This window comes from Brienomyrus brachyistius, chromosome 22 (genome assembly GCF_023856365.1).
Source record: "Brienomyrus brachyistius isolate T26 chromosome 22, BBRACH_0.4, whole genome shotgun sequence".
NCBI lineage: Eukaryota > Metazoa > Chordata > Actinopteri > Osteoglossiformes > Mormyridae > Brienomyrus > Brienomyrus brachyistius.
In genome coordinates this window covers 641,883-664,243 of record NC_064554.1, presented here as the reverse complement: position 1 = coordinate 664,243, position 22,361 = coordinate 641,883, and the positions used below count along the sequence as shown (strand labels likewise).

Below are 22,361 nucleotides of genomic sequence, written 5' to 3'. Positions count from 1 at the left end.
AGCCAGCAAATTTGTTTCTGTAACACTGTGACATTTGTTTCATGGTCGTGACAGGTCCTTCTCCCGGATTTAATCACAGGAGCCTGGCTCTAAATCACCCCGCAAAATCCTTCTGTCGGGCTTGTTTTAGGGCTCAGCTACACCCCATGTCCCTTCATCTGCTATTGTTTGAGACAAAAATCATCATTTAAATCTGAAGTTATTCAGGATGCAACGCATCACTGATTTTCTGAGCGTTCATCACAAAATTTCCATTCATTTTCAGCACTCCGAAGGTCTGGACACCTTTGAAACAGGATGTTTCTTTGTTAGTCGGAAGTATGTGTTGAGTGTAGAGCCGTCCTCTTGTTCAGCTGCTCTCCGTTTGCATCCGATGGTGCAGCCCATAGACTCGACGACTACAGAACATTGGGAAAACAACACTGACAGCCTGCATACCTGCTGGTGGTGGGTGCCCCAGGGAGACCCTGATTGGTCAGAAAGCCTGGCTCAGTTTGCCTTTCAAAGGAGGCACAAGGTGTGGACATTCTCGCTGGAGCTGATAGCTGATTGACAGATAGCGGCGGAGGTCCCTGGGGCTTGTTCTGAGTCGTCACTGTCAGGCAGTGACAGCACAGCTGTGCTTGTATGGATGGTGCCGGGAATCCATAAATGGACTGCGAGCTCTTCTGCAAGTTACTGGCCCACAGCCAAAGGAGCCGTTTCCCTGTAACTGTAGTGGGTAGGGACTGGTGAATACGGACGGGCAGACAGATGGATATTTTTGTTATTAGTGCTCTTAAAGGTGTGATTATGAGCTTTTTCAAATGGAAAAAGAGCATTTTTCATTAGCATACTGGGGCCAGAAGACAGGAAGCTGCTCGGCTTCCCAGCAGGACGGCCGCTGAGCGTGAATAACGGTGGCTGTTTAAAGGCTGTCCTGTAACTCGCTCTATTCGGTTAACAGAAATGTTCAGGACACCATGTCCTAAAATGTAATAAGCTGCTTCTATTGTGCTCCCTGGCAAATCTTTGGCTTATTACCAAGGTTCGGGAAAGTTCCTCTTCGGAAAAAACATCATTAAAATAACTCTCAGTAAAGCTGAAAGTAGACAAACTGGTGGTATTATGGTAAATGAGTTAACCGAAGCTGGAAACAAAGGCAATGTAAAAATGGCAGGTGATAGATTTTTAGCTTTTCAAAGCCGTGTGGAAAGAACATTTAACCCGCATTTTATCTCTGCTGTACACCGACTCCACGCTCTGTCTCCATGCCTACCTAACCTCTGACACCAGCATTTCTCTCAGGGCATTTCGATGTTTTGTTGACCAAAGTGGGAATATTTTGAGGGTGCTAGAATAGTGGTAGCTGATTTTCTGCTTATTTACATGACTGTGGAGGCCATGCGGTCGAGTCCATTTCAGACCACATCATTAACACATCATTGATGTGTTAAAAAACATAGTTAGGACTGATGACTCAACTTTGAAGACAAGTTCATCAAATTCTGACAGATCTTCTTACTTCTAGGCTACTGGTAGCATAAGGAAAGTGCATTTCTATAGTTACCTATCCACGGTGATATGACTTTCAGACTAAGGTCTTTACAGCACGCATTGGGACAGGGCACCGAATCTTAATGGGGTTCTCCTCGTCTAATGAGCTGTGGCTAAGATCACATCTTTCTGCAGGCAGGATTATCTCCTTAGGTTATTCGGTTTTGGAGCAAATGATGTGGCCTTGAGCAATAACAGTATGCTGGCTTTAGACAGCTCCTATTGACTTACCATTCCATCAAGGAAAGGGGACAGAGGGTCATTACACACTCAGGTAGGTAATAGGGTTTTTCAGAAGCTTTACACATTTCTTGGAATTATACGACAATTTCGAAAGACTATGAAGTCGAGAAGCTGACGAATTGCTGGAAGATGTTCTGATATTCAGTTGAAAAGGCAGCGAACATGGGTCACTGAATCCTTCTATGCAGCCCAGTGACTGTTACATACTGGATAAAAGGGGAACATTGCCAGTTGTTCCAGGTTTTCTTTTGTTTGCTATCATATTGCACCTAGAATTTTGCTGCTGTAGGTTTCTGTAATGTAGGAAGGCCAGTTTAACCAAAGAACCAGCCGCCAGGTGATGGGTCACAGCAAGGGGGGTTATGGGGTTGGGTGTCAGTGTTTGGGTACATTTAATGGAGGTGAGATAGGAATATAACAATGAAAAGATACAAACATCAGGATTTTACAGGGCATATTTAGGGATTTGCAATCAAACTTTTCAGCATTTTACAAAAATACCCAGAGGATGACATTCAGCGCCAGTACTGGCAGCAAACAGCCATTCAGCCCCAGTGTCCTGCCTTCCGAGTCAGACGGCCATGTTTATCATTTTTGTTACTGATTCGTGGTAGCAGGAATGATGTTCGCTTGTGTGTGTGTCACCCAGTCATGGTTTGCCTTCATTACTGTGTCCCCTGCAAACTTTTTCTGTGCTGTAATTTTCTGCAGTGATAGACTGCTATTCCTGTTAGACCTGTGCTTTTAAGTTCCCCTTGGAAACAGCCATCAGCTTACAATGAATGTGCTATGATGATGTGGACTGCTGGGTCACTTTCTGAGCTGAAATAGCCAGGATGGGGGCAAACTTTCTCAAGGAAAGTTCCTGCAGGGATGGCTGACTGAGCTCCAGTGGATCAGGAAGGGCTCACAAGCTGGGCTTTAATCCCCTGGTGAAGCTGGTGGCGGATGTGATCTTGGCATGGTGAGCCAGAGTTGGAGTGACAGTGGGCCCTATGCCTGCCAAAATTCCTTTTTATATCCCACCACTTCTGCAAAGAAGTCTGACATCACTAAGAATCGCAGATGACCTTGGCGTGCAAACGTGGCTCTCACCATGCTTAAAACTGCAGGCCTGCTCTTTGTTGAATAAAACATGTGAGTCATCTCTTCGACTCTCTCCTGTTCCATCTTCATTTTAGAGAATGCTGCCACAACACCTAATGGTGAAACACGCAAATTGGTGAGATGAATAAAAAATTCTGGAGGAAAACACCTGGGATTGGGTTTGATATTATTCTGAAAACTTGACATTTTCAAAATACACAGTAGCAGTTCTAACTAATTATAGTTTTTGGTAACACTTTATTTGAGGGGGCACAAATAATATAGTATTATGCTATTACTCATGTATTAATTAACCACAATATACATCACAGTTACACAAGGATCTCGTGTTTGTTCATCATTAATGAATAAGACGAGTGAAATACTGATCTGATGTTTGCATCATTAATATATCGTAAGGCATCTCAAGCTGTTACTATATTTGTTACTGTGTTTGTTCTGTAACCCTTTGTGAGCTACTGAAGGAATTACTGAAAGTCAAATGCACAATATATGCTCATCTGTTCATCATAAAAAATCACGATGCATCATTTATCTCAAGTAGTGACTATATTTGTCCATGATTTGTACTTCAGTAGTAACTGACTGACTTCTAAGTAATTTGTGGCCCCCAAGTAAAGTGGGCTGACTGTCTTTGGGGAGGTGGCCATAACCTTACAAGAGTGTCATATTCCATTCCTGTTGGGTTTGGAAAATGGATGGATGGATATGTGTTTTTAAATTACAAAGATTATTTTATTTAAAAATAGTATTTAGCACGATCCTCCGCATCAGGAGGAGCCAGATGAGGTGGCTTGGGCATCTGATCCGGATGCCTCCGGGACGCCTCCCTGGGGAGGTGTTCCGGGCATGTCCCACTGGAAGGAGGCCCCGGGGAAGACCCAGGAATATGATGGAGAGACTATGTCTCCCGGCTAGCCTGGGAACGCCTCGGGGTCCCCCCAGAGGAGCTAGAAGAAGTGGCCGGGGAGAGGGAAGTCTGGGCTTCCCTGCTGAGACTGCTGTCCCCGCGACCCGACCCCGGATAAGCGGAGGATAATGGATGGATGGATGGATGGATTTAGCACGATTTGGTTTATTACAGTTTAATAATAGTTTGTAATTATGATGTCATGCCCGGCTCGTCCGCTCCTCGTGTGTGCCACGCCCCCTAATTACCCACGTGTGATTTCCTGATCGTGCCCAGTCGTGTCTTGTTTCCTGCTGCCTTGTTCCATGTATTTAAGTTCCTGTTTTGTACTAACCCGTGGTCTGTCATTGATGTTAGTCGCGTCAGATGTTATCCGCCATCCGTTCCCCCGATTCCTTTATTAAAACCCCAGTTTTCCCCGTACCTTGCCTGTCTTGCCTGCTTCCTTGCCTGCCTGCCTTTCCGTGAGCCTTACCCGTGCAAACGTCGCGTGACAGAATGACAGACCCCAAAAAGAAAGGCACCCGGAGAGGGAAGAGGGTCCCGCAGGAGATGATCCGTCTCGGCGCCTGCTCGCTCTCCAGGCTTTACCTCCCGACGGAGGACGAGAGGGAGGTACCCGCCCGACCTCCAGCCCGAGGGCTGACCACACGTGACCCCGATCCCGTGTGGAAATATTGGCTCTCCAGTGAGGATGAGGACGAGGAGCCCTTCCTCTACCCTTACCCGGAGCCGGAGCCGATTCTTTCACCGCCCATTTTCCCGGACATCGCACCACCTCTCACCGCCGCTGGGCGCCGGAGAAGGAGGAGGAGACCGGCGATAGCCTGTCCCGAGGAGCTCCCTCCGTTAACGCCCATGTACACACAGCTCTCTTCCCCTGCAGTAACCACCCCGGAGGCGCTACCCGCGCCTCACCTAGGGAAGCCGGTGAACTGCGCCTCCCAGTTCTTTGCCCTCCAGGGGTTGTTCTGGAGGATCTGGGAGGAACTGGTCCCTCCAGTAAGTCCGGAGGTAACGGAGCTTACGGAGCGACTCCAGAGGAGCTTTGCGGCGTTTACTCCGGCTTCCTACCCAAAGGAGCTGGAGAGTATGGCAGAGGACGTGCGGCAGCTCCTCCAGCTCCAGAGGGCTGCGGTCCCCGCTCCCGTGCGACCGCCGCCGCCATTGCCAGCGGACCCCGCTCCCGTGCGGCCGCCATTGCCGGCGGACCCCGCTCCCGTGCAGCCGCCGCTGCCCGCGGACCCCGCCCCCGTGCGGCCGCCGCTGCCCGCGGACCCCGCTCCCGTGCGGCCGCCTCTGCCCGCGCAGCCGTCTTTGCTGCCTGCGCAGCCGCCTTTGCTGCCTGTGCAGCCGCCTTTGCTGCCTGCGCAGCCCCCTTCGCCTGCTGCAGCTCCCGGGCCGGCGCCCCCACTGCAGCCACCTGCAGCTCCCTGGCCGGCGCCCCCACTGCAGCCACCTGCAGCTCCCGGGCCGGCGCCCCCACTGCAGCCACCTGCAGCTCCAGGGCAGGCGCCCCCACTGCAGCCACCTGCAGCTCCAGAGGTGCTCCCTCCGCCTGACCGCGCTCCAAGTCCTGACCGCGCTCCAAGTCCTGACCGCGCTCCAAGTCCTGACCGCGCTCCAGCAGCTCCAGAGGCGCCCCCTCCACAGCTGCCTCCAGTCCCTTCTCCCCCTGTGACTGTTTCTCCCTTACCCCGGCGAACTCGACCCCGACCTGGGGTCATGTCTGTGTCCCGTAAAGGGAGGGGACACAGACGCAGGACTGGGGTCCCGCCCGCCCTGCCCCCTGGCTCGCCCTGCCTCGCCTGCGCTGGGGCTCGGATGGCGCCCGCGGGTCCTGGCCCTCCGGGTCGGCTGTCGCCTGCGGGTCCCTCTCCGGTGCCTCGTCGCCCTGCCTCGCTCCCCCCTCCGGTGCCTGGTCTGTCGCCTGGGGTCTCCCCGACGGCGGCTCCTCGGTCGCCTGCGGGGCCCCCACCTTTGGCCCGTCGGAGGACGTCGCCGCCTACGGCGGCTCCCCCCCTCGCCTTGCCTTCGCCCTGGCCCCTTCCAGCTCCCTCGTCCCCTTCCCTGGTGCTCCCTCCTGCTCCCTCCCTGGCCCCTCCGCGGGTCCCTCGCCCTGTCTCCTCTGCCCCTCCGGGGTCCCCTCCGGCTCCGGCCTCCCGGCCACCTGCGGCCCCTCCGGCTGCCTCCCGTCGCCCGCTGGGGCTCCCTCGGGCTCCCCTTACTTCCCCCTCCTTCTCTCCCGCCTGCTTTTGTTCCTCCTCCTGCCTTTGTCCCGCCGTCCTCTGTTCCTGGTCCCTTTGTTCTGCCCCGCTCCGTTCCTGGTTTACCGTCGTACCCTCCCGTCACTCCCGCTCCTTTTGTTCCGCCTGTTCCCTCTGTTTCTCCCTTCCTAGTTTGTCTTTCTGCCTTCCCTGTCCTGTGTCGCATCCTGTCCTGGCTTCTGCCTTTGTGTCGGTTTTGCCTGTCTGTCTTGTTCCCTGTCCCTCGTTGATGGATTCTGTTCTTGTTCTTCAGGTCCTGTTCTGCCTCGTCCCGTCCGTCGCCCCCTTCCTTGGCGCGCCCGGTGTAGCGCGCCTTTGGGGGGGGGTTCTGTCATGCCCGGCTCGTCCGCTCCTCGTGTGTGCCACGCCCCCTAATTACCCACGTGTGATTTCCTGATCGTGCCCAGTCGTGTCTTGTTTCCTGCTGCCTTGTTCCATGTATTTAAGTTCCTGTTTTGTACTAACCCGTGGTCTGTCATTGATGTTAGTCGCGTCAGATGTTATCCGCCATCCGTTCCCCCGATTCCTTTATTAAAACCCCAGTTTGCCCCGTAATTCGCCTGTTTGCCTGCTTCCTGTCTGCTCGCCTGTCTGTTCGCCTTACCGGCTTCCAGCGTCCCGTGACATATGACATGTTATAATGTATTTTTTAATTATTATAATCGTATTTTTAAATAATTTGTACTTAAGAAAATAGTCTGTGGTACATTGGGCGGAGCTTAAATTTGGATGTCATTGTTATTATGAATTATGACGTCATAAGCGGGAGGGGGAGTGTATCCCTTATTCTGATTGGTCGAGGGGTTATCTCCATATAACATACATTGCCGATAGGGGGCCATATGGTTTGGGTGATAAGGGTTGCTGTTAAACTTTAATAGAATAAAAATACATTACATGTACTTATTTGTGTTATTTTTAATTACGTTTTTAAGGAATAATAAAATATGGCAGGATGAATGCAAATTAGCGCATACACGTCCAGCGGGGTCCGTCTGGCCGCAGGCACGGGCTGTTAGGAGTAGGCACAAGCGCCACGGCTTATTTTAAAAGAATGTGGGGATCTGAACGGGCTGGTAGGAGTAGTTGCATGGCACTGGTAATTACACTATATTGGCAACCACTTGGGCCAGGTCATATGACCTACCAGGAAGTTATAAAAGGCTGCCAAGATGGAATCTCGTTCTCTTGCTGCTGTGTTTTACAACTGGACATGGGGTGGGTTCTTCTTCCCTGTGGGTAAGGAAAGGAGGAGAGGGTTTGTTTGAGAACTTGAATGTTTGTTTAATTTAAATTTTACCAGGGTGACTGCTAGCAGCATGTAACTCTTCATGGAGGACGCGGAGGTGACTGTTTGGAATTTTATCATTTGACGTGATCCCCTACGAGCTGCTGGACTACAGACACTGAGGCTCTGGTAACTTGGGTTATACTGTGGGATTTAAAAGGGTCTATGTTTCTTTGTTGATTGTTTCTTTGTACCTGTAGCATTGGAACGCTTCCTCTTGGTGTTGCTGTGCTGCGAGGGCATTAAGCATTCCTGCAAAGGACCAGACCAGCCACTGTTTTAGGTTTATTTGATAGGCTTGTAAGTTGTAAGTGTAACTTTAGTATTGTATTTTGGGCGGTGGCCATCGGCCACTACCCTCCCCTTATGTTTGTACATGGGATCTTTCTGTACAAGGCCGGATCCGCACAGGCTTTCGCTCTCTGCTGTTGGGGTGCCACACTGAGGGGACACTGTACTGTTGTGTGTAGTGCTTGTCGTGTTGCATGCTGTGTGGTTTTGCTCTTTTCTTTGTCACCAGGGGCCTCCTGAGCTGAGAGCTGCGCGTGCCGATCTGACCTTACTATCTGGAGGATAGTCAGCCGCCCCCCCCAGCAACCTTTATTTGTGTAATTGATTTTAGATATTTGTAATAAAGTGGATTGGGTTTTATTTTCACATGCCTCTTTGTTATTGTCCCTTTTGCGGGGAGGGTTTGAACTTAGCCACGTTACAGAAGGAACATTAGGGGTCCACTATGGAAAAGAAGGCTGGACACAAGGAGTTCAGGTACAATTTGGAACACGTACAACCCTTTATTTTCCAGCCTAGAACAAGGATAAAGGAACCTGTGCGCTCTTTTGCGTTTGGAGGTTGCACTGCTTGATTTACCTCATGAGGGAGCCCTCCCCTTGAGGAGCGAGCCGCGGCCACCGTCATTAACCAGACTCTGCTTCACGAGGACGGTGAGGCGTGGCTCCCCCGGCAGGCAGCCTCAAAAGTGCCAGAACCCATCACAATAGCACACGATGACCTCATGCCCTTGACCCCAGAACAACATAGCACAATACTGGAACAATATAGCGCTAACCCACTCCCAAACCCCGAACTCCCATGATGCTCCGCTCGGGTAGCGCGTAAGCAGCCAATGAGGGCGCAGCCTCCCAATGGGCAATGAGGGACCGCCCCCACGGTCACTACAGTATTCTGTGCTTTGGGCACCACAAGAAAGCACCGAAATGTTTTAAAGAAAAACTTTCTCTAGCGTTTTTTTAATAAGAAAAAAGAATCAAGAAATAACCCTGTTAATGCTTGTTTAAATAAATTAATGCAAGAGAGTCGGCTCTTTAAAGGAAATACTGTGTGGCTCTACGTGCATGGCTGCATGAGAGCGAGCCAGAGAGGAGAGCGCATGCGCTCATTTAAACAAGAATTAACCGCGTTATTCCATGATTCTTGTTGTTGAAATGCTTAGAGCGTTTTAATTTATTATTCACATTGGCAGAAAAGTGCTTCATTACTTAAACCCCTATAACCATAACGTTTTTATTTGAAATAACAGGCGCTCCGCTGGTGTCGCCATTTTGAAACGGGCTGGCCACTTCGCTCATTTCGCCTTTTGGCCTATTTCTTCTAAAAGTTTGCTGTTTAAATGCTTTCTTCAACCTAACGCTGGTAAATACCACTAAAGTTTTTCTTCTAATTCTTTAAGCATGTTGATTACATGTAATGAGTTGAAGTGCTTCTTTTAAAACGACGTGCTGTATGTTGGTTTCGCTTGTGCTTGTTTAAACTCAGCATTTGCTCTTCTGCTTCTTTCAGGCATGTTTGTACTTGTTTAAATTCCGCCTGCTTTTATAACGCTAGAGTTCTTCTTTAAAACATTTTGGTGCTTTATTTTAAAATACGCCTTGGCGCTTGTGCCTACTCCTAACAATACATGGCTGCGGCCGGACGGGTCCCCGCTGGACGTATCTTACATTCATCCCGTTATGTTTTATTCCTTAAAAACGTAATTAAAAATACAACATAAATACATGTAATGAATTTTCATTCTATTAAAGTTTAAAGGCAACCCTTACCACCCAAACCATATGGCCCCCTATAGGCAACACGTGTAATAGACATTTGGAATATTCCTGACATTTAACATCTACTCACATTCAATTGAAAACACCTGTGTCTTCATTTTTAATGATTTATTTACAAGTATTTACATATTTCAGTAGTACTGATAGTCAGTGATCTATGTTCAGTCGCATCTCCTCCCTTGCCTTGCTCTCCTTCACCATTGCCTTGCTCTCCTTCACCATTGCCTTGCTCTCCTTCACCATTGCCTTGCTTTTCTCCACCATTGCCTTGCTTTTCTCCCCCATTGCCTTGTACTCCTCCTCCATTGCCTTGTACTTCTCCTCCATTGCCTTGTACTTCTCCTCCATTGCCTTGCTCTCCTCCTCCATTGCCTTGCACTCCACCACCATTGCCTTGCACTCCTCCACCATTGCCTGGCTCTCCTCCACCATTGCCTGGCTCTCTTCCTCCACCACCTTTGCATTGCACTCCTCCTCCTCCTTTGCCTTGCACTCCTCCTCCATTGCCAGGCTCTCCACCGCCTTTGCCAGGCTCTCCTCCACCGCCACTGCCTGGCTCTCCTCCTCCACCACCACCATTGCCTGGCTCTCCTCCTCCACCACCTTTGCATTGCACTCCTCCTCCTCCTCCATTGCCTTGCTCTCCTCCTCCTCCATTGCCTTGCACTTCTCCGCCATTGCTTTGCACTCCTCTGCCATTGCCTTGCACTCCTCCGCCATTGCCTTGCTCTCCTCCTCCTCCATTGTCTTGCTCTCCTCCACCATTGTCCTGTACTCCTCCTCCAATCCCTTGAACTCCTCCTCCATTGCCTTGAACTCCTCCTCCATCACCTTGTACTCCTCCTCCATCATTGCCTTGCTCTCCTCCTCCTCCATTGTGAAAGTCAAAGCCTTGCTCTCCTCCTCCTCCATTGCCTTGCTCTCCTCCTCCTCCATTGCCTTGCACTTCTCCGCCATTGCTTTGCACTCCTCTGCCATTGCCTTGCACTCCTCCGCCATTGCCTTGCTCTCCTCCTCCTCCATTGTCTTGCTCTCCTCCACCATTGCCCTGTACTCCTCCTCCAATCCCTTGAACTCCTCCTCCATTGCCTTGAACTCCTCCTCCATCACCTTGTAGTCCTCCTCCATCATTGCCTTGCTCTCCTCCTCCTCCATTGTGAAAGTCAAAGCCTTGCTCTCCTCCTCCTCCATTGCCTTGCTCTCCTCCTCCTCCATTTCCTTGCTCTCCTCCACCATTGCCCTGTACTCCTCCTCCAATCCCTTGAACTCCTCCTCCATTGCCTTGTACTCCTCCTCCATCACCTTGTACTCCTCCTCCATCATTGCCTTGCTCTCCTCCTCCACCATTGCCTGGCTCTCCTCCGCCATTGCATGGCTCTCCTCCTCCTCCTCCACCACTGCCTGGCTCTCCTCCTCCACCACCACCACTACCTGGCTCTCCTCCTCCACCACCACCACTGCCTGGCTCTCCTCCTCCACCACCACCACTGACTGGCTCTCCACCACCACCACTGCCTGGCTCTCCTCCTCCACCACCACCACTGCCTGGCTCTCCTCTTCCATTGCCTTTTTTCCTTTTCCTTTATTTGCAAAAATCTTCTTTAGCCAGGATTTTTTTTTTTCCTCCTTTGGCCTTCCTTTTTCTTTCCTCCTTTGTTTCAGTACCATCCCCAGCGTCGTTTGGTACCGCTGGCGGCCTAATACAGTTGAGAAAACACCACTTCATATTGAGATGCAGCACGGTCAATGTCTGATTTCTTTTGAAGTGGTATTAGTGCCTACAGCTCAATTTATACCTTCAGAATGATGACATCAGAGTTGTCACGGTAACATTCTGTTCTAGAATTCTATTTGAAAAACAACCGTAGGTGCCATATTTGGTCAGTGGTTCAATTTTTTTAATTCTTTGCATTTTTAATATGCTTCATTCAGCTCATATTCTGCAGCATATATTGTATGAATTTCCATATTTACCTTAATTAGTTTACGCGCAGATAATATTCTGTACTTGCAAACAATGCAGAAACCTACCAAACATTGCCGGGCCGTTCCTGTGCTCACAGAGCGTAGTGAGCTTTACTTTACTCAGGAGGACAGGCTCACATTTTCTGACCGTGGCCATGCTGTGCTGTATCGTGAAAGCTGCTGAACTCAGTGATGAGACAGTTAATACCCAGATTCTGATCCTCAAAGTGTGGCACAGCGACTTCAAGCTGGGAATCGGGGCTAAGTTTATGCAATATCACGTGACCGATGACTTCCGATTCATCCTGAGATGTAAGAGGCTTCGAATCCTGTTGGCTCTTCAAAACTTTTATATAAGTGAGATGATTCTAATTAGCAATGGTAGTGGAGGCCAGTTTTTAACCAAAGAACCAGCCGCCAGGTGATGGGTCACAGCAAGGAGGGGTATGGGGTTGGGTATCAGTGTTTGGGTACGTTTAATGGAGGTGAGATAAAACATTCACCCTCTGAATCCCATCTTCGCATGTTAGAAAGGCTCTTGTAGCTTTAAGGAACACCGATGCTTGCAAAGGACTGTGGGTGCATGCGAGACGAGAGCGCGCGGGAGAGCCTGAAGGGCTGAATAGGTAGCACGTCGGTGAGCTGCAGTTTATGTATAGCTAGTTTAGTTGTTCCTCGCAGTAAATACAGTCCCTGGTTTTTATGTGTGCGTCACTGACGAATGTAAGTACTAAGTTTATTGATTACAAGTCATAAGTGACGCTGTACTAATTTAGTTTACTTAATTGCGCGGCTAGGTTAACGTGACCTAGCTGGCGTACTGTTATAATTATCGCTGACGAGTGTTCAGTTGTATACCTCGGAAAGATATTTGTGTTTATTTCCCGTCCAATCATTCCCTCTAATACGAATTGCTGCTAATGTAATGTATTGTTGTGGGTATAGCCGAACTTATCAATGTTAAGGCGATATGGTACAATTATGCATTATGTTAGTTTATTATGGTAATAACCATTGTAAGCACTATGGTAATTTGTTTTTCCTGTTTATTTGTTATAGAACCATACATAAATACAAACTTACTTACCAACCCACTTCGTCTGAGTGTGCATCCAACTGACCTCAAGTAAGATAAGCCAGAGTACAACTAATTGCTCCCCCCTCCTGATTGAGAACGTGTATCTGGTGAAATGCGGTCAACAGCCCACCCCCCCGAATCTTGTCTATCCTGAATCGTGACTGATATCCCACAGCGAGTACTACCCTCCTGCAGCAACCCCTTACAGTTTCCCAGGGGAGTGTGGCCCCCCTTTCCCACACCGCATCAAATTTTTCAGTTTCACTTATTTCTCAGTTTATGGGTTATGGGTATGAGCCTGTGTAAAATACAAACTTTTTTGCAAACTCCAGCCTGGCTCTTCCCTGCTTCTCATTGATGAAGGGCTTCTTCCTTGCTTTATGGGTCTTCACCGCTGCTTCTAGGAGCCTGTCCTACCAGTACACTTCACACTTAATGTTTTCTATAACTTTTGAAGGTCACTTGAGGTCATCCTCCGATTTGTTAGACACTGACGGATAAGTTGATGATCATCTCTGGCATTAGAAGGTTGCTTCTGCCCTCTACCTGGCTGGTTTTTGGTTTTTCCCAGTGTCTCCTGCTTCTTCACCCTGTTCTTGTGTACTGCGGTCTTAGAAACTCATGAGCATGGAAGCAGCCTGCCTCACAGTGTAGCCTTCTGCCAGCAGAACCAGGATTAAACCAGAATTTAACAATGCAGATTTTAAAAAAGTATATAGAGTGGTCTCTTAATTTTTTACAGAGCTGTGTATTGTTTATATGTATTTATTTTATGTTATGGCTGCATGTTTGAGCCTGAGACCAGTTTTCAAATGGAGTCTGTTTCAGAATGCTACATTCACACCCCCAAAACCTTCATATCCCAAATACTGCATCATGAAAGGTGAAAATTGGTAGGTTTATGCTGGTGAAATAATGAAGATGGATGCTGCTGCTTTTAAATCATTTACAAGGTTGTTTAATGAAATGGTTTATTGAAAGGCATCTAACAATTTCAAACACATATGGAGATATAATAGACATTTGCCTCAGAATTATATTTCTGTTATGTAATTTTATCTTTAAAGTGACCTTATTAAATTTGTTCCCCGAAGTAATAATTTCATCCCACACCCTGAGGGCTTTTGCACGCTGGTTATATGTGCTGTTAGTGTGCTAACAGCATTTTCTACCCAGGGAGTCTGATCGAAACCCAAAATCAAGCTGCTGCTGTGAGCTCCTGCTGAGCACCCTGCTCGGAGGCATGTACACTCGACGGACGCTACGGAGTGTTCCAGTGACTGCCCACTAGTACATATCTGCTAGACTCGACACTCGCCGTACCGTACACCAGACAAAGCAAAAAAGCATAACACAGTGAGGTGAACAGTGATTTCTATCGTTTATATTCTTGTCCTCAGTAGGCATTATGATGCTGACGTGTCACTGAACGTGTCAGCCAATGTAGTCCATATCTGGTTTGATATCTTACTCCTGGGGATACCTGCATTTCTAGGGATACATTGAACTGCTTATAGACTTTTCACATTTCCCTTCGTCTTCATCAAATAGTTTCTCAATTGGATTTCTACAGAAGTTCAGAAGAGCAGGCCTTGATTTCTTTGGACAACCTGTGCTTAAAGCATGTGACTGGACATTATTATTCTTAGAGACGGAGAAATATGCGTCTTCTCTGTTCATTCCCAGAATAAGGAGTGAAATACAGGCAATCTACAGCCCAAGAAAGGCAGACAACCGCCTCTATCTGATTACATGGTCGGTAAGATCAGTTTCCTGGGGTGACTGGAGATTGCAGGAGGAGGTGCGTCCAAGCAACTAGACAAGGCAGGACCAATCAGATGTCTTGGTCCTGCCTCTACTAGTTGCTTGGACCCACGCCCTCTACAATCTGATTGGTAATCTCTCTGAGCCAATTATGTTTTGTTCTGCCCTCAGAGCAATTTTGTGTAAAATATAAGCATACCATGAGTATACATTGCTTTTTTATTCCTTATTTGTTGTGTTTAGTTTGTTTTTATTTTATATGATTTGTGTGTCTAGACTGTGCCAACATCTTCCATGTATGAAAATATTGTACAGGACTTCTGCTGATTGCACTTTGTACATTATCACAGCTGTGCAAATATTGGTTTGATTGGCCTGTTGGCGCATAAGTGTGCATGCTGTTGAGGTGTATTTTACAGGACAGTTAAAGCATTTCTTTTGTACCCAGTTGTTAATTCTTCATTGTGCATCTGCAGTTTTGTAAATAAGTGTCAGTGTTTGACAATTTTGCCTGTGCAATCAAAAACTACTGAGAAAGTCTTCTAAGAAACTTACTTTGGACTATTGTCTATATGGCTTAAAAGTACAAGGTCATGCATCTATCTCATCAGTGCGAATTAGCAAAGGCACAGTGCGGGAAGTGTAACTCATTGCTGTCAGTGCTTTGAGCAGAAATTTATCAGGCTGGTTGAGGAATACAGCATTTTAATGTCCTTCACTGTTAACTTAGAGGTTCCATGCCATTTTGTTTTTCAGACACTATGTGAACTATAGACAAGGTCTCACTTAAATGCAGTTCTCCTTGATGTAGCTGGGTTTGATTTGTGGCTGGTGTGTAGCTGGCCTCTGAGATGTCGCTCATGACCCTGTTCAGCGCAGGAAACATCCATCAGTGAGCAGGAAGGTGTTCCTTGCTGCGTCACGCAAGAAGGTAAGGCCGGAACATAAATACCCTGTGTCACGTGGGGCCTCGGGACGCTCCAGTGAGCCAATCTAATTAAGAACTGAGTCCATGAGCCTCCATATTCCCGTCTCTTTAGCCCAACAGAACTTTTCTCAGCATGTCACTGACATCAGGTATATGAGTTCAGCCCCCATATCTATGGCCCACGGGAAGCAGGGGGAGGGGCAATATTCCCTGCCCAGTTTGGTTCCTTCACTCTGAAAGCTTTCCCTTGATGCTTTCCGCCTCTTCTCTTTGAGCAGGTCTGTGTTATATAATGTTATAGGTGGTTTATCGCATCAAGCCTTATTCCTACCCAGTGGTGCTGTAAATTCATTAGTGTGGAAATGGCGTAGGGTGAACCGGTGTATGTGTCCACTTGTGTTTGGATTTGCTTTCAAAATGTCTTTTTGTATATTTGGTTTTGAACACAGTACTATATTGAACAGACTTTCCTGAAGCTTTAGTGAAATAGTGGGCTTATTTTGCATATGAACTTCAGAGGTGGAGATTTTAGGTCCAGAGAGTACAAATCTAGACCAAGATTTTGTTTTAACCAACCAGTTGAGTGCTCTGTGAATGTGACTTGTTATACTATTGGTTGGTTGAAACAAAATCTTGGTCTGGATTTGTTCCCTGTGGACTGGAATTCTCCACCTCTGATGAACTTACAGTTTTGAGAACAGAGTCGCAGTCTCAGCAGATTTGCTTTTATTGTAACTCTGGAAAAGAAAGATTTCACCGTGTTTAAATGTTGGTGCTTTTAAATGAAACTACAAAATATTCAGTGTTTATTCTGTTATTTTCAAACTAGCAAACAAGTGTTCATTTTGTAGAAAGGTTACATATTTGTTAAATCAATACTTGTCAGTGCCTATAAATTAAATACTTAATTTGCACAGCCCAATGGAATACTCAAAATTAAACATCAAACAAACCTATGTCAGAAATTATTTCAATTTAGACTATTGATAAGCCAATGTTCATGATATATCAGGAAATTTTTTAAACTGCCATATTTGAAAGATTACCTCATTGATGACATTTATCAGCACTGCTCTTACCTGAAAGATATCAGCAGAAACGCACTGTGGACAGGTATCTGTCCGCTGTTTTTACAGTGTCTTGAAGTCCTTAAATCAACAGTGTCCTGATAAATTAAATCCAAGCCAAAGTCCCTTATATAAGGATAGTGTGATAGAAAATTCTTGATTAGCATAATCAGTAATCTTTCCTTTTGCTGCCTGGACCTTGAAAGGCAGAAGTAACTGGAACGTCCAGATATCCGACTTGTCCTCGATTTCAGACGCATGATTGCTGAGTGTCTGTTCCCTTTGAGCTCATCGAATAATAAAGTTCTGTCAAACACTTAAACGTCGGACTTCGAGAAATTTCTTCCACAGATTTGGGGGCTCGTCCGGGATCGGAGAAAGGGAGCAGCCAGAGCGCACGGACGGCGAGGAACGAGGTGTCCTGTTAGAAGGGAGCGGTGAGACGTCACTGCCAGCCAAGGAGCGAGGAAAAAGGTTACTCGATCCGGCTCAGCATCTCATCCTCGTCGGACGGACGCCTGGACATCCCAATCCGATCAATGGACCAAAATTGAAGAGAAAAAAAAATTGTAAATTGATTTTTTAAATCACAAGTCTATGTTTAAGTTTGTATAGTATCTATATGTGCTGTTTGACAAACTTTGGGAAAAGCGCTAGTGGATTGCGATCCACGGGAGGATCCTCGTATTCACAAGAAGGTGAATACAGGTATTTGCAAGGAAGCAAATTAAGGTGTCTGCAGAGACATAGGTCTTTCAAAGGGAAGTGAAAGGGTTTTCACGAGGGAGTGAAAACAAGTGGGTTGGTTGGCATTTGCCCCACCTAAGTATAAATAAGGTTGTGTATGGAAACTGTCCCGTCGGGCAGCTAACACGGCTCTGCCGGGGGCAGCCTGGTAGCGGACTGAGTCCTGCCAGGGAAGTGAATGAATAGTAGCTGCCGCGCAGTGATTCGTGTCCTGCCGGAGGAAATTGTGTGAATGTGTGAAGCGTGTAAATACCCTGGTTGTGATGAATGTGAATGTGTTGTGTTGTCTAGTGCAAAATATCAGGTAAACGAATTAAGTGTCCAGAAAATTAGACAGAGATACCAATCAGGGACTGTTTTAGAGGGTGATGTACGCATTAAATCAGGACCGCCCACTTATCACTCTGCGTAAAATCACACCAGCTTGTCTCAGCTGACAGCAACCTCACATATCAGCTAAGGAGGAAGACGGCATATCAAAAGTAAAAAGAAAGACAACATCAAATGAAAACATCTCTGTGTATTCTGCTTTCAATCCCATTAAATGACAGTAAATCTAGTTGCTGTCCGTGGTTCTGAAAACCTGGATCAATAAATTCCAAATGAAACTTCTTTACCTGATTTAATTGTAACATATTTTGTTGGCAATGATGCTTTGTTGAGTCTAGAAAGGCGCAAAGTGGGTTACAAATAATTTAAATGAAGTAGTTTTACTTAAAAACCAGAAAGCTTTGAATAATCAGTTCAGCTTTGGACTATAGTGCTTCACAAAAGTAAAATCCATCCAGTTAAATCTCTTTACCTCCAAGTCAAGAAGGAATCAAATACACATTGTGGGAGAAACAAGGTGCAAACACATTAAAAGCACTTTTTTGTGTGAACATTATAAAACAGATTGATACATATTAAGCAGTTTGTAACTTTACATCCAGAGCTACATCAGAAAAAGATGACCAGCCCAACCAGCAGCTCCATCTCTGATTGTACAGAATCCCTTGTCTGAAGTCATGACTAAACTAATTTCCAGCTCTGCCTTCAGCTTCATCAGATAGATTAAATTAGGAACTAAACTAAACTAGGAGGGAAATACAGTCAAGCTATGTAAGTAGCTGAATTTTGTTTATCCACTAGAGGGGAGCCACACATAGATTCCCTTATAAATGGTTCTGATGCTTCAGGGAAGCACTGTAGAGAGACCCAGGTATGCCAGTGAGGAGCAGATAAAGAGCAGACGGATCCACCAACTAGCTGTAATATATAGTATTTTCATTGAATTTAAACAAATGAATATAACAGTGTCAGAGTGTCAGATCCATGTGACTTTTTATGATTGATGAGCTTTGAAAGCCTGAATATGACTGAGGACGCCCACGGACCCCATTATGTGTGAAACACCATTGTGGTGCTGAGAGAAAGACAAACAGCACTCAGTCTGACAGGACTGCTGATAAGACCCAGATGAAGTGAATCACCTGACTTTGCCCCCCTCCCCCCAGGACACCCCCACCCCTGTCATACAGACACCTTCATACAGACACAATCGGTGACAAAGGGCAGCCCTGACGGACCCTCACCGGAAACGAGTCCGACTTATTGCCGCCCATGCGGACCAAACTCTGGCACCGGTCATACAGGGACCGAACCGCCCTTAAAAGGGAGCCCGGTACCCCATACTCCCGGAGCACTCCCCACAGGACCCCCCGAGGGACACGGTCGAATGCCTTCTCCAAGTCCACAAAACACATGTAGACTGGTCGGGCAAACTCCCATGAACCCTCCAGAACCCTGCTGAGAGTATAGAGCTGGTCCACTGTTCCACGGCCAGGACGAAAACCACACTGCTCCTCCTGAATCCGAGGTTCGACAATCCGGCGGACCCTCCTTTCCAGGACCCCCGAATAGACCTTGCCAGGGAGGCTGAGGAGTGTGATTCCCCTGTAGTTGGAGCACACCCTCCGGTCCCCCTTCTTAAAGGGGGGGACCACCACCCTGGTCTGCCAATCCAGAGGCACTGCCCCCGATGTCCACGCGATGCCGCAGATGCGTGTCAGCCAGGACAGCCCCGCAGCATCCAGAGCCTTGAGGAACTCTGGGCGAATCTCGTACACCCCCGGGGCCCGGCCACCGAGGAGCTTTTTGACCACCTCAGCGACCTCCACCCCCGAGATAGGCGAGTCCACCCCCAAGTCCCCACACTCTGCTTCCATATCGGAAGGCGTCTCGGTGGGATTGAGGAGGTCTTCGAAGTACTCCCTCCACCGACCCAAAACGGTGCTATGAAATCATGTTTCTAAAATGATAAGATTCTAGATGTAATCAAAATATTTATTCCTGGTAAGAGCAGGTCAAAAGCAGCATCAAACTGTTTTCCTTATTACAGACAAGAAATAGAGAGAAAATGTATCAGTGCACAAACAGTTTATTTTTATCAAAGATAGATGGATGATTTTTAAACATTTAATACCCAGAAAAAGGGAGGCAGTGAAGTTATGGAGAGTCAGGAAGTGAGTGTCAGTCTCCACAGATCTGAGGTCAGCGATACACACTTAAGGCTCCTCTGATGCTCCTCTTCATCCTCTTCTTCACTGATGGGCCTCCAGGTGAGGATCACTTACTCTGGGACAGGCTCTCACTCTCTCTTACTCCACCATTCAGCGTAGTTAAGATGAAGATACATTTTGCACAATATACTTCTACAATATACAATATACTACATCTGTATTTTTATATTCATATTGTTCCCTGAAGTTTTATCACTTCCCGGTAATAGTCTGTGGCGGTAGCATGTTGACTGACTGATTTTAGAATTGATTGCAGTCTTCCTTGTGTCCACTATGTGGCAGCAGTATACAGGAAATATCTTATTTGGTCACAGCTGCTGGTGTGTGTATAAATTCACATACTCTGATAGTAAGTAATTCTGCCTCCAACTGTTTGTCAGGGATCTGGGCAGGAATGAATTACATGCCGACTGTACATACAACAGAGATGGGCTCCTGGGAGAACTTTGCCAGAAGTTGAAACACGACTTTAAGAATGACACTGATCCAGAAGTGGATAGTTTAGGTCCAGAGAGTAAAAATCCAGTCCTGGATTTTGTTTCAAACAACTAGTTGTGTAAAGTGCCACAGACACAGAGTACTCAGCTGGTTGGTTGAAACTAAATCTTGGTCTGGATTTTTACTTTCTGGACCTGAACTATCCACTGCTGCACTGACCCCCACCTTCTTCTTTTTTTTCGCCTTTGTCCTGTCCGGCAGCTTTAGCAGAATCAAGGTCTGAATGCACTGCTCTGCCAAACATGTTTGCTTTACCATGAGGGGCTCTATAAACTCTGTATAGACTCCTCATGTTAATCGATTTCTTAATTTTATTTTATTTGATTTTGTTTATTTATTTTATTTTTAACACATACAAAATTTTGCAGTGGGTGAGCTGGCCGAAGAGGAGGGACAGATTAGGAGGGAAAAAAGAATGAAAAAGAAAAAAGGAGTAAGTGAGAAACATGTCAAGAGTGGATAAATTCAGAAATGTGAAATTATCCAGAAATGGATGAATTCAGGAACAAACAAAATTAAAGAGTGAAGAAAGTAACACAACTATACAAGCATATAAAATCTTAGTGTGTGCTTGGATGGATGCGTGCAAGTATACGTGCATGTGTGCTCAATTGTGTAGGCGAGATGCAGGCTAGTATGCGTGTGTTGTGTGCGTGTGTTGTGTGCTTGTGTTGTGTGCGTGTGTTTTCAACATGAAATGGACTAAATAGCAAGGGTGGGAGGCCGCAACCACACCCCACAAGAGCCAGAGGTCGGCGGAGACAGGCCCGGGAGGACCAGGACGTCCGCAGCTCCCAAAGAGCATGGAAGAGCCGGGCCCCACGTCCCAATAACAGCCATGCCTCCACTCCAGCCGGGGGAGGAGGGAGGTCCCAGACGCAGCCCCCGCAGCCAAAAGGGCATGAGCCCCAAAGAACCAGAGGTGGGTTCCCAAATGCGAGGGCGTGGCCACTCCCGTATGAGCTAAGGCCAGGGCCCCTAGGACCCCAGGCGGCCGGGGGCCGACCAGCCCCCAGTAGAGAGCCTCACCCACGCTGGAGAGGCCCGAGCCCCCCCCGGGCCACCAGCCAGAGGAAGGGGGCCAGCAACCATGCCCAGGAGACCAACCGCACCCAGGACGGAGCAGCAAGCACGGACCCAGGCTGCCACCATCCACACAGACACCCCACAAACACACCTCGCAGCCATGCACATACACCATACACACATCCCCACAACATACACAGACACCCACACACAGAGACAAAAAGACATAGGCCCATTCACATAGCGCCCCCCCCACACCCCTGGCAGGAAGCAGGGGAGTAGGAAGACCCTCCCACTCTCCTCCCCCATGCACCTGTGTGAAAGGCGTGTGGTGATGTATGAGACTGTATGTATGAGACTGTATGTAGTGTAGGGGTGAGTATGACAGTTGAGAAACTAAGATGAATTTAAAATTGACGGGGGAAGCGTAGAGGAGCGCTGCTTGTGAACAGCTCTCCTCCACATCTCCTCCCCATCAAGTATATATGATGTGAGTAAAATTTGGGGGCGGCAGGAGCACAGAGGCGAGTGATACCACCAGCCTCTGAGTAGTGCCCCCGCCCCCCAAGGCCCCGTGTGTATACTGGTATGTGATGACTAAAGTGCAATTAAAACAGGGGGAGGCAGAAGGCCGCACAACAGAGTGAGTAAGGCCACATAAATGGCCCTCCCCACCGTAGTATGCACGGCATACGCCCCCCCCCCCCCCCCCCCAGAGGTCCTACATGTGTGCGTGGCATGTTGTGAATGAGGGGGGAGAGGGGCTAGGATTCATAAGGCCAGGGGGCAGATTATTCAACCCCTGGAAAAAGAGAGCCAGCTAACCAGCTGCCTTAGTAGGCACCCCAGCCCCCCCTGCCGAGCGGGAAGGAGCGGACCCGGGGCCTCCAGGGCACCGCCAGCACCAAAAGCCACCCCCCCCCCCCCCCCCCTCGGCGGCACCCCGGGGGAAGCACAGGCCACCCCGGCGCAGGGAGGCACCCACTGAAGAGATGGCCAGGCCCCGGGCGCCACAGCCTCGGACCCCGTACCGAGGCCTGCACCAAAGAGGTCAACCGCCCCTCCCAGGGCCAGCCCCTGCCACCACCAGCACTCCAGACCCCACGCCCCATAACCACCAGTTAGCACCCGCCCAAGCTCCCCCCCACCACCCCCAGCCAGGGCAAACACCCAGACATCATAAAACGGCAGCCATCCCAAGAAGCCACTAGACGCCCATAGCTCGAGGGCCCAACCCCGCCCGAGGAGACGAGACCACAGCCGACCACCCCCCCCATATAATGGAATTGGCCAGAGTGGACCAGAGA

The 22,361-nt window shown here is 48.0% G+C and overlaps 1 protein-coding gene across 1 annotated transcript in view; it reads right to left on the bottom strand.

The window, feature by feature from the left end:
- Positions 1 to 8,698: 8,698 nt before the first annotated feature.
- Positions 8,699 to 22,361, bottom strand: part of LOC125718408 (capping protein inhibiting regulator of actin dynamics-like) — a 160,339-nt gene continuing 146,676 nt past the window's right edge. The window contains exons 2-3 of the mRNA XM_048992261.1: positions 10,030 to 10,722; positions 8,699 to 8,710 (exon numbers count right to left, since the gene is read on the bottom strand). Coding sequence (XP_048848218.1) covers positions 8,699 to 8,710; positions 10,030 to 10,722 — 705 coding nt within the window. The remainder of the gene's footprint in view (positions 8,711 to 10,029; positions 10,723 to 22,361) is intronic.